The following is a 14,970-nucleotide window of genomic DNA, read 5'->3' on the forward strand; positions in this document are numbered from 1 at the left end:
TTGACACTTAACCGACTAAGCCATCCAGGCCCCCTGGATGCACACAAGTGGGGAGAGGGGCAGAGAGAGGGAGAATTTTAAACATGCTCCACACTCAGTGTGGAGCCCAATAGGCCTCTATCTCACAACCCTGAGATCATGACCTGAGCCGAAATCAAGAGTCGGATGCTTAGCTGACTGAGGCACCCAGGTGCCCTGAGATTGATACTTTTTTAAATGATGTTTTAGGAAAGTTATTGTCTGAAATGGCTTGGAAAATCTGTTGTGATTAGAGCAAGAGAAACCAGTTAGGAAGATTTTGTAATGATTGAAGGATGAAGGAAAGGTAACATATATTGAATATCTGTTTGTATAGTGCATTGAGCTAGGCTTTCACGTGTATATAATTATTTAATCTTTAACAGCAGTCCCTAGAAGGAGGTATTATTAGTGTCTGGTTTTTAAGAGGCTGGATTTCAGAGAAGTTACAATATTTTGCTCAAAGAAGAGAGTCTGTTAATTTTGGGGTATTATGTATAGATCTACCTCTTCGAAACTGTTGAATGTTATATGGCAATAAATACCCTAATTTAATTAAACAATTCCCATTGATGGAAATTTTGGTTGTTTCCATTGTTTTAAATTGTTTTATTACCAATGCTACAATAAATATTCTTACACATATCTTTGTACATATTTTCTAGCACTGTATTTCTGTAGAAGAAACTCCTAGAAGTTGGAACTGAATTCCTGGATTAAAAAGGCCTTTAAAACAAATGGTGTAGGAAGCCCGGAGAAAGGGTACTGAATGTGGATAATGGATCATGATTTTCATGGCAGTTTTTAGAAAGTCGTAATAAAGGTACAGTGTACTTGGTACTACATAAAAAAAAACTAATAGAGCATATCCTTGCCAAGTATAATAACAGAGTAAGCCATGGGATATTAGACTGGCAGGCCTAAAAATAATTTAATCCACTCCTTAATTTTCCTGATGAGAATCTTGAGATTTAGAAAGATTGATTCTCATCAATCTCAGATCTCATCAAAGATGAGTTTTTTAATATTTATTTAAAGGGATGAGGGGAGCCTGGGTGGCTCAGCTGGTTCAGTGTCAACTCTTGATCTCAGCTCTGGTCTTGATCTCAGGGTTGTAAGTTAAACCCCAACTGGGGTTCTTTCCTGGTGTGAAGCCTCCTTAAAAAAAATTTTAAAAAAAGAAGAAATAAAGGGATAAGATGATGACATGAGTTAAAAGGCTTTCAGAAACACTGATGTAGAGGATATGGTTCTTTATTTTCTACCTGTTTTAAATGATAGTATAGTATTACATTTTGTTGATAAATTATGGTTTGATTTACCTATTTCTTATTAGACATTTTGGCTTTTTTTTTTCTTAAGTCTGAACATCCTTTACATTTCAGTTGTTTTATTGCTATATATGGAAGTACAACTGATTTTTTTTTTAAGACTTTATTCTTTTTAGAGCAGTTTTAGGTTTACAACAAAATTGAGAAGAAGGTACACAGATTTCCCATATATCCTTGTCCCCACACAGACATAGCCTTCCCCATTATCAACATCATTCACCAGAATGATTGTTTTGTTTTGTTTTGACCAAGGATAAACCTCCATTGATACATCATAACCACTCAAAGTCCAGTTTATCTTAGGGTTCACTCTTGTTGTACATTCTATGTATATGGATAAATGTTTAATGATGTATATCTGTAGTTAAAATATTACACAGTATTTTCAGTGTCCTAAAAATCTACCTATTATTCATCTCGCCCATCTCACATTTCCCCTAACCCTGAGTCCTGGGCAACCACTGACTTTTTATTGTCTCTCTGATTTTGCCTTTTCCAGAATGTCATGTATTTGACATCATACAGTATGTAGCCTTTTCAGATTGATTTTTTTTCACTCGATAGCTCATTTCTTTTTAGTGTTGAAAAATATTCCATTGTCTGGATGTACCACAGTTTATCCATTTACCTAATCAATTATGAATAAAGCTGCTCTAAACATCCATGTGTAGGTTTTTGTCTGCATAGAAATTTCCGTTTCCTTTGGGTAAATACCAAGAAGCGTGATTGCTGGGACTTAGGGTAAGAATATGTTTAGTTTTATAAGAATCTGTCAAACTGTCTTCCAAAGTGGCTGTGTGTGTTTGCATTCCCACCAGCAAGGAATGAGAGTTTCTGTTGCTCCTCACTGAATAGCATTTCGTTATCACACAACTGATTTTTGTATATTGACTTTGTACCCTAAAGAATGAAGGAAAGAGTAGCATATATTGACCATCTTGTTAAACACCCTTATTCTAGTAGCTACCTACGATGTTTTATGTAGATGATTGTAATGTCTTTGAAAAAGTCTTTTTACATCTTTCTTTCCAAATTGGATGCTTTTTATTTCTTTTTTTGCCTTAGTGCATTGCCCAGGCCTTTGAGTACCATGTTGGATACAGGTAGTAAAGGGAGCAGTGAGGCAAGAAAAATAAAATGCATAACAGTTGTTCTCTCTCCCTGTTTTATGAATGTATAAGATTGATGAATTGTCCCTTTCATTTATATGAAATGCCCTTTATCTCTGGTAATGCTCCTGTCTGAAGTCGGCTTTGTCTAAAATTTATATAGCTTTTTTTGCTTTCTTATGGTTAGTGTTCACTTGCTATATTTTTTCTGCATTTTTACTTTTTTTTTTTTTTTTCTTTTATTGAAGGGAGGCGTGGGGCAGAGGGAGAGAGAATCTTAAGCAGGCTCCATTCTCAGTGCGGAGCCTGACTTGGGTCTGGATCCCCTGACCCTGGGATCATGAACTGAGCTGAAATCAAGAGTTGGATATTCAACCAACTGAGCCACCCAGGCGCCTCTTTCTTGTGAACAGTATTTAGTTAAGTGCTGCTTTTTGAAAACTTGTTCTTTCAATCTCTGCCTTTTAAATGAAATACTTAGTCTATTAATATTTAACATTATAGATATGCTAGGTTTAAATTTTTACCTTGTTCTTTGGGGTTTTTATGGCCACCTTTTGGATTATTTTAAATCCATATTTCTTTTATTTTATTATTATTTTTTTTTTTTTGCAAAGGTGGATTAGATTTTTAGTGTTTCCTCTAGGGATTATAATATGCACTGTTAACTTTTCACAGTGTACTATAAATTAATATTAACAATAAACATTCTGTATTTGACAACTACAAAACTGGATCTTGTCATTTTATAAGGCCTCATCTCTAGTATTACTTTCTATGTCAGCCTACTCAGTGAAATTCTGAATATATTGACAAAAACCATGTGGCAAAAATCACATTTTGTGACTTATTTTGAATTAAAGATATTTATCTCCTATTTTTATCTTCTTCATAACACAATTCAACATTGCAGCTCTGTTTTATTTTATTTTAACTTAATTTAATTTTGTCATACTTTTCTGAGAGAGAGAGAGCATGCAAATGGGGGAGAGGGTCAGAGGAAGAGAGACAGAGAAAAAGGGAGAGAGAATTCATGCTGAGCGCGGAGCCCGATGTGGGGCTTGATCCCATGACCCTGGGATCATGACCCGTGTCAAAATCAAGAGTCCGATGCGCAACTGACTGAGCCATGCAGGCACCCCAATATTGCAGGTTTTAAATAGCATGTGAGAGAGAGTCAGATCTGGATAATTGAAGCCTGAAGGTCTGTTGTAAATACTCTGCACATTTTCCTCATTCCTCAGAGTTCAGAATTTTCATAGCTTTCAGAGTTGAATACCAGAGACAAAAGGATTATTTACTCACCTTTGCTTTCGTCGAAGAAGCATTTCATGATCAAGTCCAGGTTGTACTGGGAATTTTTCAGTGGGCTGCATCTTTAATTTTTTTGAATTCTTTTGGGAGATAGGTGGTTTTTCTTTTTCTTTTTTTTTGATGTGTGTATCCTTTCATTAACATAGAAAGTATCTGTACTTTGAAATCCATTTTCCAAATATACTTATTTCTTTCTAGTTTTGTATTAATATTGTCAGATCTCACAGTGCTTTTTGAGTTTTTTTTTCAATTATCTTACCTGAATTCTGTATTGTCTAGTATCATTAAACTGTAAGATGATTAAGAAAACTCAGCATTCATATAGTAGGTCAACTAAGTGCAAGTGTCCCATTTATAATAACTTAAACATCTGTTAAAACCTGTAACAACTGTGAATAATGAGGTGCTATGTAATGTTAACTTTAAGAAGGTTTGGTTCATCATCTGTAAGCATGAGTACAATATCTTTTAAATAAATGTTTAAAATTTTGATTCTAAATTTGGAAGGTGGAAGCAGTTTCTCTTACTGAAAATATAGAACTGAATATATATTATGTACATTTATGCATACTTAATATGCATATATCTGTCAAAGGTAAATCTTTGTAGAGTTCATATACTATTTGAACAGTTTGTTTAAACCACATCCACATACTCTTTCATACACACAGAGTTCAACTTAAAACCTTCCTTTTCTCTGTAGGTTAACTATTTGTAAAGTGTTTCACGAGACAATGAGGAAATGGTTCAATGCCTCAGTCAGGGAGAATTCCAGTGACATCTGCAGTGGAGAATTATGTGGAGGATGGGAAACAGAAGAGGCCAAGATTGGAAGAGCAGGTGGGGGAGTAGGACATTAGGTCAGATGTAATAAAAATATACGTGGAACTTTACAAATATTTTTTTTGTTTGTTTGTAGCACTTTAACATGTGATTGTAGTTAATAGAAGAATAAGAAATAGTTGTTTAAATCACCTGTGGTGTAAAGAAGAGGGATCATTTGTTTATCTGAATTAAATAATGGAGTAGAGCTTTGTAGAATGCTCTTACTATGAGAAAAGGTGATATTTTAATATTTTAGACCTTCAGGGTAAATTGGGCACCTTGTAGTGGGATTTTACCTACCTACCTACCTTTCTGTCTTTCTACCCTGGCCTTATTGTATTAATTTGAAATGAAATTCCAAAAGTATCTGTTCCGATACTTAAAAATTCTTTTTTGCATTAGGGATTTAAAACAACTTTATTTTGAAATAATTTTAAAGTTAGAGAAAAATGACAAGAATAGTACAAAGAATTTCTTACATTGTTCTCCCAACATTTATCAGTTTTGCTACATTTTATCATATAGATCTGGAGATCTGTATACATGTGTGTGTGTATTTTCTTTTTTCTTGAAACTTTTGAGAATAAGTTGTAGATATTATGCCCCTTTACTCCTAAATACATCAGAATACAAAGGTATTCTCTTATGTAATCATAGTATAATTATCAAATTCAGAAAATTTAAGATTAATACAATACTCTTGTGTAACATACAGTATACATTAAAGTTTTACCAATTTTCTTAATAATGCCTTTAGTAACAGGCATTATTGCCTTCATCTAGGATCCAGTTAGGATCATGCATTGCATTCAATTGTCTTTAGTCTTCAAACTGGAACAGTTGCTCAGTCTTTCTTTTTCATGACCATGACATTAAAAATAACTGTGAAGAAAGACTTAGTAGACTTAGTACCCAAGAGGAATTTTTAAGAAATGTTTTTAAAGTTTATTATAAATCATCATTTGAATTTCTTCTTTATAATTCTGTTCTTTTTGGGCTTGCCATATTTTAATGTCCTCACTTTGGCTTTCTCTGCACATGACCTATATGGTCTCCTCTAATTTCATTTAGCTCAGTTGCCAGAAACTTTTAAACTTATTCTAGTTTTTGTTTTAAAATTGGGTTGAGCTTGTCAAGGGGATTAAAAAGGACAACATGAGTTCAAGATGATACTATTAGTCTATTGATATGAAATAGAGCTTGTGAGCCAAAATGGGAAGGAACCTTTTACTTCCTAACATTTCTTGACTTGCTTTCTTGAATGGCTTATTGTGAAGTAAGAAATGAGTAAAAATCAGTGAAGAGTTCATGTCATGGGTTGGTATAAGCAGGTGGGATAATGAACTAGAATGAGTATCAACTTTAGAGTTTGATAGACCTGTTTTGAACCCAATTACTAGCTGTGTAATCTTGACCAAGTTATTTAACTTCAGAGGGGATTTCAGGTAAAGTGGATATCATAATAGCTACAGTGCAAGTGTTTTTGTGAGCATTAGAGATAACAAATGCAAAATGCATATAGTATCTGTCATATAGTTGGTACTCAAGAAATGGTTATTACCTTTTTATAAAATCTTTCTTTTTATAGAAAGATCTAGGAAATATCTTAAAAATCGCCCAGAAAATGAAGCCTATTCAGAAAGATTAAGTATCTGTTACTGCTCCCATTAGATTGTAAGCTCCATTTGTATCTTTTACTGTATGTGCTTTAGAATGTATACAGCACAATGATGGACTTTATTAAATACTGGAATATTTACCAAGTGATGAACTTGGTAAATATTACTTGTTTACATTTCAGACATGCAAATTCTAGATGTATTATAATGTCAGATACATTATCATGTTTATCTGGTTAAAATATTTATTGTTGATAAACCTTTGATAGTCACATTGCTTTTGCACTATGCATGAGTGAAAAATGTAATTTCAGGCTTGTGAGGCTATCGATGGAAATGAAGCATAGAGGTTTTAGAAATAGATTACTGATTTCTAAATATTTACATCCAATATCAACAAGGCTTTTATGCAGGCATAATTATGCCATTTTATGTAGTTTTTTTGCATATGTCATATTCAAATGCCACTTTACAATGAATTACTTATTTTTAGCATAAGTGCTTTCTTTAGTCATCTCTTTGTCGCCATGCACAGCTTTCATATCTTCACCAATGGACCTACTTTTACTTTTTTAGTTTCCTTTTTAGGGTATTTAGAACTCTTAGACTGATATTTCATGAGTATTATTCTTTTGTAGAGGTCTTCTAAAGAATAGTACATTTGCTTATATATTTTTAAAAGTCATTGTATCTTGCAATTACCATATGGATCTACTGGACCATTTCACAAATTTAAAATGAATTTGGTGTTATTAGTAACCTTATTTTTCCTCCATCATGAAACAGTTTGCTCTTTCATCCAAGGAATTATTCATTACTTGTCAATTACTCTCAACTATGCAAAAAAAAAAAAAAAAAAAAAAGAAGAAGAAAATGGATGATGGAATTAGTGCAGATTTTAGCAAACATTTTTGTAAAGAATAAGATAGTATATATTTTAAGCTTTGTGGGCCACATATGGTCTTTGTAGCATATTAGTTTTTAAAAATGTTTATTTATTTATTTTGAGAGAGTGTGTGCGTGGGTGAGCAGGGGTGGGGCAGAGAGAGGGGGAGAGAGAATCCCAAGCAGGCTCCATGCTCAGTGTGGGGCTCTATCTCAGACTACAAGATCACACTCTGAACTGATATCAAGAGTTCGATACTTAACTGACTGAGCCACCCAGGCACCCTTGTAGCATATTCTTCTTTAAACAACCCTTTAAAAGGGTAAAAACTATTCTTAGCTCACAGGTCATATGAGAATAGGTTGTGGCCCAAATTTGGCCTGTGTACCTTAGTTGCCATTGTGTTATCCTACAGTTTTCATATTGCATCATCCAAAAGATTATTTTAGCTTTTAAGAAGTGTAAAAGGAGACTGGAGACACCATCTTTATGGTCTGCTCTTTGCTTATATTGAACAGAATTAGGAATTCATATTTTGTTATATTTTGTTTATAATTGCAAAGAGAAGAAAATTGCAAGGAACAAGTTTCATAATTGTATGAATCAGAAAATGAATATAAAGAGGCAAATAGCCACATTCTAAACTCTAATTATGATGGTGAAGTTGATCATAAAAGGAAAGTCTCAGACTGATTCTTTGGATGATATTGTCTTAGGTGAATTTTCTCATACTAAAAAACTGATGATTGAGCAGTTTATTTCTAAGGACAAAAGAAAATATGGTACTCCTACCCATTTAGTTATTTAACAAGGAGGAGTAAATACAGTATTTTGTGACAAAATCTTGAAGATGTAGTAAAATGATGTATGCTGGCATTCTTTCCTGTTATTCTTTTAAAATTGAGACACTTCAAAAGTGGACATTGCTGAAAGTGGGTGTGTATACAGGTAATTAGAAGGCAGTAGGTGTAGAAATGAAACAAATTAATTGGATTGATTATTCTAAATAATTTTATAAATCTAAAAATGACAGTGTTTTGCAAATTGTGGATCAAAGAAGATGCCCATCCTTTCTTCAACAAATTATGAGCCATTAAATATTTCAGAATTTTAAGATTTAAAGCATTGCATTTTGACAATGCAATTGTTAGAAGAAATAATGATAAGTTAGAACCTATTAGAAGATGTGTTTAAAATCAGGAGTTATTAGATTTATAAGATGGATATGTCTCACATTTACTCATGATAGTGAACAATTCAGAGAATGTGGCTCATTTTGGTTATATATAAACTTAAAAAACTGGTTAGTGGGAGATGAATATTTGGACTTGTTATATTTCAATACTTATTAAAAATTTGAATAAAGTTGTTTTTCACTATTTTCCTGTGAAATTTTTGTAAGATGACTTTTAAAATATATATATTTAAAGACTCCATTAGACACAGATAGTAAGTGATGATTACTGCTTCTCCTTGTATACTAACAGTAAAAGTCTAGTTTCTCATAGAATTTCTTCTTTTGAGTTGTGCTTTGTGTTAGGCTCTTGACTTGCAGTGAAGAGGGACACTTTGAGAAACACCTTTGAAAGATTTTCTGCTGCTTTTACTATTAGAATGTTGAGGAATTTATCTAATTTTTTTCTTCAAGACCAGGTTGGATGTTTTACTTTCTCTGTTTTTGTTTAACTGTTTGACACTAAGACTCAGTATAATTGGTCATGTTTTTCTTTTCATTCTTGCTGTCATGAATTCAGATCCAAAATTAAACACTAAGTTTGTATATTATGTTTCAGTGTTTCTTCCCAGTATTTTATGATTTACAAACAAGAACCTATGTACTTAAAGGTTATCAACCACTGTGTCAAGCCCATTTTGAGAATAAGAGTAAATAAAAGAATGAGTTCATTGCACAGTGGATCTCTTTGAAAATATAAAGATTGCCAAAGACTTTTGGTTTTGTTTTTTCTCTCTTAAGTTGTTTTAGTCCCAGAGAGCTTTAAAATGAAGTCAGAATATTTCCTTAGTCCCCATCTCTTACAATGGGTCTCAAGCCAGTTTTACTTAGTAATTTGCCAGTAGCTTGCATGCAATAAAAGAGGAGGTTAGAGATGACAAGGCTTTCTGCTTGGACAGATCGTCCCTGAGTAGTTAAAACTAAGGCAGTATAAGGTTTCCTTGATTGAGGTCTTTGGAACCTGTTATGCAGACAAATAGCAGTACATCTTCTCAACTTAGCATAATTCTAGGTTTAAAACAGTTAAAACTTCAAAAGAACTTCAAAAGTCCATCTCTCCATAAAAGCAGCAACAGCAACCAAAATTGTCAAAAACTGTCAGAATCTTTTTCAGGACTCTGGAAAGTAACCAAAAGTTTGTAGTAACCAGGGGAGCATTAATCAAGAAAATCACTGCATCTAGGTAAGAACAGCAAGCTTTGTGGCATTTTAACTTACCCTGTACCCATCCCATGTTCCTCAGCTCAGTGGTAGCCTTGAAAATAATAGCCCTTGTTCTTGGTACTGGTACCAGAGAGAGCCAAATAGACCTCATTCACAACACATTATAATTACAGTTGACCCTTGAACATCATGGGGGTTGGGGCATGTACCTCCTGTGCAGTTGAAAAATCCACGTATAACTTTTGACTCCCCAAAAATATAACTGCTAATAGCCTACTGTTGACTGGAAGCCTTACTCATAAAAGTTGAGTAACATGTATTTTGTATGTTATATGTGTTTCATATACTGTATGTATAAGTTAGGGAAAAAATAAGAGAAAAGAAAATATTAAGAAAGTCATAAGGAAAGTGCATTTACAATTTGTACTATAAAAAATCTATGTACAAGTGGACTCACAGTTCAAACCTGTGTTGCTCAAGGGTTGACTGTAATTTTTTTGGTTTGTCTGGTGGTTCCCTTAAGATTAATTGAAAACACTTTCCTTTATCTCACTGAAGTGACAACCTTGGGAGTGTTTGTCAAAAATATGTACTTTGTTACTGCTGCCTGAGGCACTGACAACAATTGGAGCAAAAATAGACTGACTAAAAAGCTTGAGAGGAAAGACTGGGAATAAGATATTTTGAGGAAGAAGGGCTTTGAGGACTTGGACTTGGAAATTTTTGGAAATCTCAAAGACTATTTACAGTCATGGCTGTGCACATGTTCAGGCTGTGCACAAGCTCAGGCTTAGGACCTTAAGAAGGTTGTAAGTTTGTTCTGGCTGACTTTGGGGCTCTGTGTAGTCTGGAAGTGAGGGCTAAGGCAGAGTTGTAAGCTGCTTGGTTAGTATTAAAGGGATGTCCCAACACACAGAGCCCATCTTCAAAGACTGGGAGAATTTTTGGGTTCTAGGCTTTTAAGGAAATGTCTGTTCAATCACTGGTTGACCACTAAGCTAATAGAACAGAGATGTCAGTGATCACACACGACAAAAAATACTTCATAGTATTGGTTCAGAAAAGTCATTAACGAAAAAGTATATATTAACAGTAAATCCCAAGGAGGGGAAACATCTGATTTCTAGATTTGCAACATTGTAATATTCAACATCCAGTTTTCCATAAAAAGTTTTATGAAGCATGCAAAGAAAGTAAGACCCTTTCAGAGAAGAAATGAACAGAAACTGTCCCTAGGAAGCATTATGACCTTGAACTTACTGAAAGTTAAACAACCAGGAGAATGATGCGCCATCAAATATCAATAGAGAAGTTATCAAAAGGAGCTAAACATAAATGATGGAGCTGAAAAGTAACAGTAGGAAATGAAGAGTTCACTAGATGGTTTCAGTAGATTTGAGTAGGCCAAAGGAAGAGTCAATGAACTCAAAGAAAGGTCAGTTGAAATACCTAGTTTGAAGAGCTGAAAGAAGAAAAATGAACAGTCTTTGAGACCTATGAGGTGCCATCAAGTATACCAACATATGCATAATAGGAGTTGGAGAAGGAGGAGAGAGGAGGGGAGGAAAGAATATTTGAAGAAATAATGCTCTGATAAAACTTTGTAAATTTGATGAAAAACATAACACGCTTAAGAAGTTCAATAAACTCCAAGTGGGGTAAACTCTATACCACAACCTATCATAATCAAACTGTCAAAGACAAAGAGAATTTTGAAAGTGGCAAGAGAATCAGCTCCTCAAATAACAACGATTCTTAGATTAACAGCTGGTTTCTTATCAGAAACAATGGAATCCAAAGGCATTGGGATGACAAAGCACTGAAAGAAAAACTAAATAATTCTCTATCAAAACTATCTATCCGAAATGAAGGAGAGATGACATTCTCAGGTAAAGCAGAGAGTCATTGCTTAAAGACTTAGCCTACAAGAAGTACTAAAGAGAGTCCTTCAGGCTGAAAAGAGAGGGCATGAGACAGTAATTTGCATTCACATGAAAGAAAAAACACAGGTAAATGTAACTACGTAGGTAATTATAAAAGTAGTGTACATTTTGTTTGTAACTCCTTTTCCCCCTATTTGATATAAAAGACAACTGCATAAAGAAGAAACTATAAACCCATGTTTATGGGCATGCTATTTATAAAGATGTAATTTATGACAACACATAGAGAAATTATATAGGAGCAAAGTTTTTGTGTACTACTGAAATTAAATTGGTCTTAATCCAGACTGGGTTGTTATAAATGAAGATGTGCAAGGACTAAGGAAATAGCAAAAATATATAGTAAAATAAATGATAAGAGAATTAATATGGTACACTAGCAAAATTAAATTCTTCAGTTAAAAGGCAGAGGTTTTCAGAATGGATAAAAGAAATCCATTTGTTGATTCAGACACAATCATTGGTTGAAAGGAAGGGATGAAAAATGCATCAGTAACTAAACATGCAAACAGTAACTAAAAGAGCTTGAGTGGCTGGACTAAAATCAGACTAAATAAATGTATGAAAAAAATTGTTATAAGAGATAAAAAAGGACATTATATAGTGATAAAGGGGTCAATCTATCGGAAAGGTAATAATTATAAACTTTTTGTACCTAACAACAGAATTTCAAAATACATGAAGCAAAATGTGGCAGGATTGAAGGGAGAATATGGTTCAACAATTATAGTTGGAAACTTAACCCTACTTTCAGTAATGGGTAGAATGACTAGACAGAGGATCATCAAGGAAATAGAAAGTGTGAACACTATAAACCTCCTACACCTAACCAACTTACAAAGAACATTCTTCCCAACAACAGCAGAATGCACATTCTTAAGTGCACATGGAACAGTTTTTTGGATAGGCCATATATTAGGCCACAAAACAAATCTTGATATATTTAAAAACAAATCATACAAAGTATGTTCTCTGACCACAAATATAGAAACAAATCTGGAAAATTCATAAATATATGGAAGTTTGATAAAACAGTTAATTTAAAACTACTGAAACTATCTTAAACTAGTCATATTTAGTGAGAAGTGTGTGTGTGTGTGTGTATTTTTAAATCACAGAAAAATACACTATAACTTTTTATTCATAAGCTTGAAAATTTAAGGAGAGTTTTGGTATTTGTAATGAATGTTCTAGTTATTAGGACTGTGTGTTGCCCCAGGTTTTTGTCCTTCAGTATTTGATTAAACATTTTATAGTCCTATGAAAACAGCAGATAATCCAAAAATCTATTGTATGATTTTTTTTCCTTCAGACTCACTTTTCTGATTATGTCATATGTGGATTAAAAAAATTGGCCTATATTTTCCACATATAAGTTAGATGGCACTTACAGGCTCAGAAGTATACTTAATGATACATTGATTTATAAAGGGAAAGAGTTATTGGTTATTTTCCATTAATAAGCTTCTTTACTGCTTGTTTGATAACATTATCAGGTGTTAAGTGGGAGTGATACATGACATTTAATAAAATATACCATGTCATTTCTCAATCATAATGGTAATTTAAGATCTTTATTTAGTGGAGTGATGAGAAAATGTTAAAACTAACTTACAAAATCTTTTTTTTAATATGAAATTTATTGTCAAATTCGTTTCCATACAACACCCAGTGCTCATCCCAACAGGTGCCCTCCTCAATGCCCATCACCCACTTTCCCCTCCCTCCCACCCTCCCATCAACCCTCAGTAAACTAACTTAAAAAAATCTTAAAAAATATTCTTCCCTTTGAGTTAGCATTGAGAATTTTTTAATGTGATTCATGCTTATTCATTTATTTTTCTCATCGTGTTGTTACTTTTCATTTTTAGCTGCAGTAGTTTTAATAAGCTTTAAAGAAATAACATCTTTTTTCTGGTGGGGAAAATTCCAGTTTTCTTTGTTAATTTGGTAAAAACTAGCCTTTTACATTTATGTGAAAAGAGACCAACTTTAATCGAAACTTTTTAGTGCATGTAGATCAGAGGTTTTTCACATATTTACAAGGGAATTTGGCTACAAGTTAAACTTGAAATTTGCGGTACATGTTAATTTCTTTCAGGAGAAGGAAGCCAACACCCTTTTGGAGCCATGAATATTGTCCGAACTCCATCTGTTGCTCAGATTGGAATTTCGGTGGAATTATTGGACAGTTTGGCTCAGCAGACTCCAGTAGGCAATGCTGCTGTATCCTCAGTTGACTCATTCACTCAGGTAATGCAATGCATATTTCATTATTTTCTAAATTTTAAAATCAAATTCTGTACTTTAAAAATAAGCTTCATGGTAGAAAACCTGTAAAAATGAAGGTAAATATGTATGGCATAAGTTATTGGCTTCTGTGGATAATTTAACCTTGTCTATCTACTTCTATAGGTACTCTAAAATTGGTAAATGTTTTGATGAGACTTGTTTTTATAGTGATGAAATAGCTCAAAGCAATTTAAAAATGGGATTAAATATTAACATTTTTTCCCCTCCCACAGTATACTAGGTTGTAGGTGTATAGTTGTGAATTTTATAAGCAAGATTCTCATCCTCAAGGAGCTTAAACTGACATAATTCCATGATGATTGGCTTAAGCAAAAAATGTTTATTTTTGAGAGAGCACATGTCGGGGAGGTACAGAGAGAGAGAGGGACAGAGGATCTGAAGCAGACTCCTCCCTGACAGCAGCAAGCTTGATGCAGAGTTCAAACTTATGAATCAGGAGATCGTGACCTGAGCTGAGGTTGCACGCTCAACCAACTGAGTCAGCCAGACACCCCAATGATGATTGACTTTTAACCTCTGTATGACAAAAGGCTGAAGGGGAGAATGATGTAGGCAAAGGTGTAGCTAATATAAAGGCCCTGAGGTAGAAAAATAATTTTGTTGTTTGGAAAATAATATGAAGGTCTTTGTGGCTGGAGTAGAGCAAGCAAGGGTGAGAGATGGAAGATGAGATGAGAGTAATTGGGGAGGTGGACGCAGGATAAAATCATGGTACCTCACTGGCTTTTATAAGGACTTAAGCTTATATTCTATTTGGAAAAGAAGACATAAGAGAGTTTTGAGAAGAGTAAGAGGATCTAAGTTACATTTTAAAAGGATCATTTTGGATTTTTGGAGAGACACTGTAGTGGGAAGGAGGAAGATTAATTAGGAGGCTCTTATGAAAATCTAGATGAGAGATTATAATGACTTGAACTAGTGAAGTCCTGGGAGGTGCCTATGAAGGTAATTAAAAGTACTGGCATATCTTGTTTTATTGCACTTCACTATATTGCATCTCACAGGTACTGTTTTTTTATATATTGAAGGTTTGTGGCAACCCTGAATGGAGCAAATCTGTCAGCAGCATTTTTCCAACAGCATTTGCTCACTTCATGTCTCTTTGAACATGTTGGTAATTCTTGCAATATCTTAAACTTTTTTGTTATTTTATTTGTTATGGTAATCCGTGATCAATAACCTTTGATGTTACTATTATAATTGTTTTGGGGCAC

The 14,970-nt window shown here is 33.7% G+C and overlaps 1 protein-coding gene across 2 annotated transcripts in view; it reads left to right on the forward strand.

Annotated features, from left to right (window-relative positions):
- Window positions 1-14,970, forward strand: part of HIKESHI (heat shock protein nuclear import factor hikeshi) — a 42,543-nt gene that overhangs the window by 19,299 nt on the left and 8,274 nt on the right. For both annotated transcript variants that reach the window (XM_049653064.1, XM_049653074.1), the window contains exon 3: window positions 13,545-13,696. In XM_049653064.1, coding sequence (XP_049509021.1) covers window positions 13,545-13,696 — 152 coding nt within the window. The remainder of the gene's footprint in view (window positions 1-13,544; window positions 13,697-14,970) is intronic.

Source organism: Panthera uncia, chromosome D1 (genome assembly GCF_023721935.1).
Source record: "Panthera uncia isolate 11264 chromosome D1, Puncia_PCG_1.0, whole genome shotgun sequence".
NCBI lineage: Eukaryota > Metazoa > Chordata > Mammalia > Carnivora > Felidae > Panthera > Panthera uncia.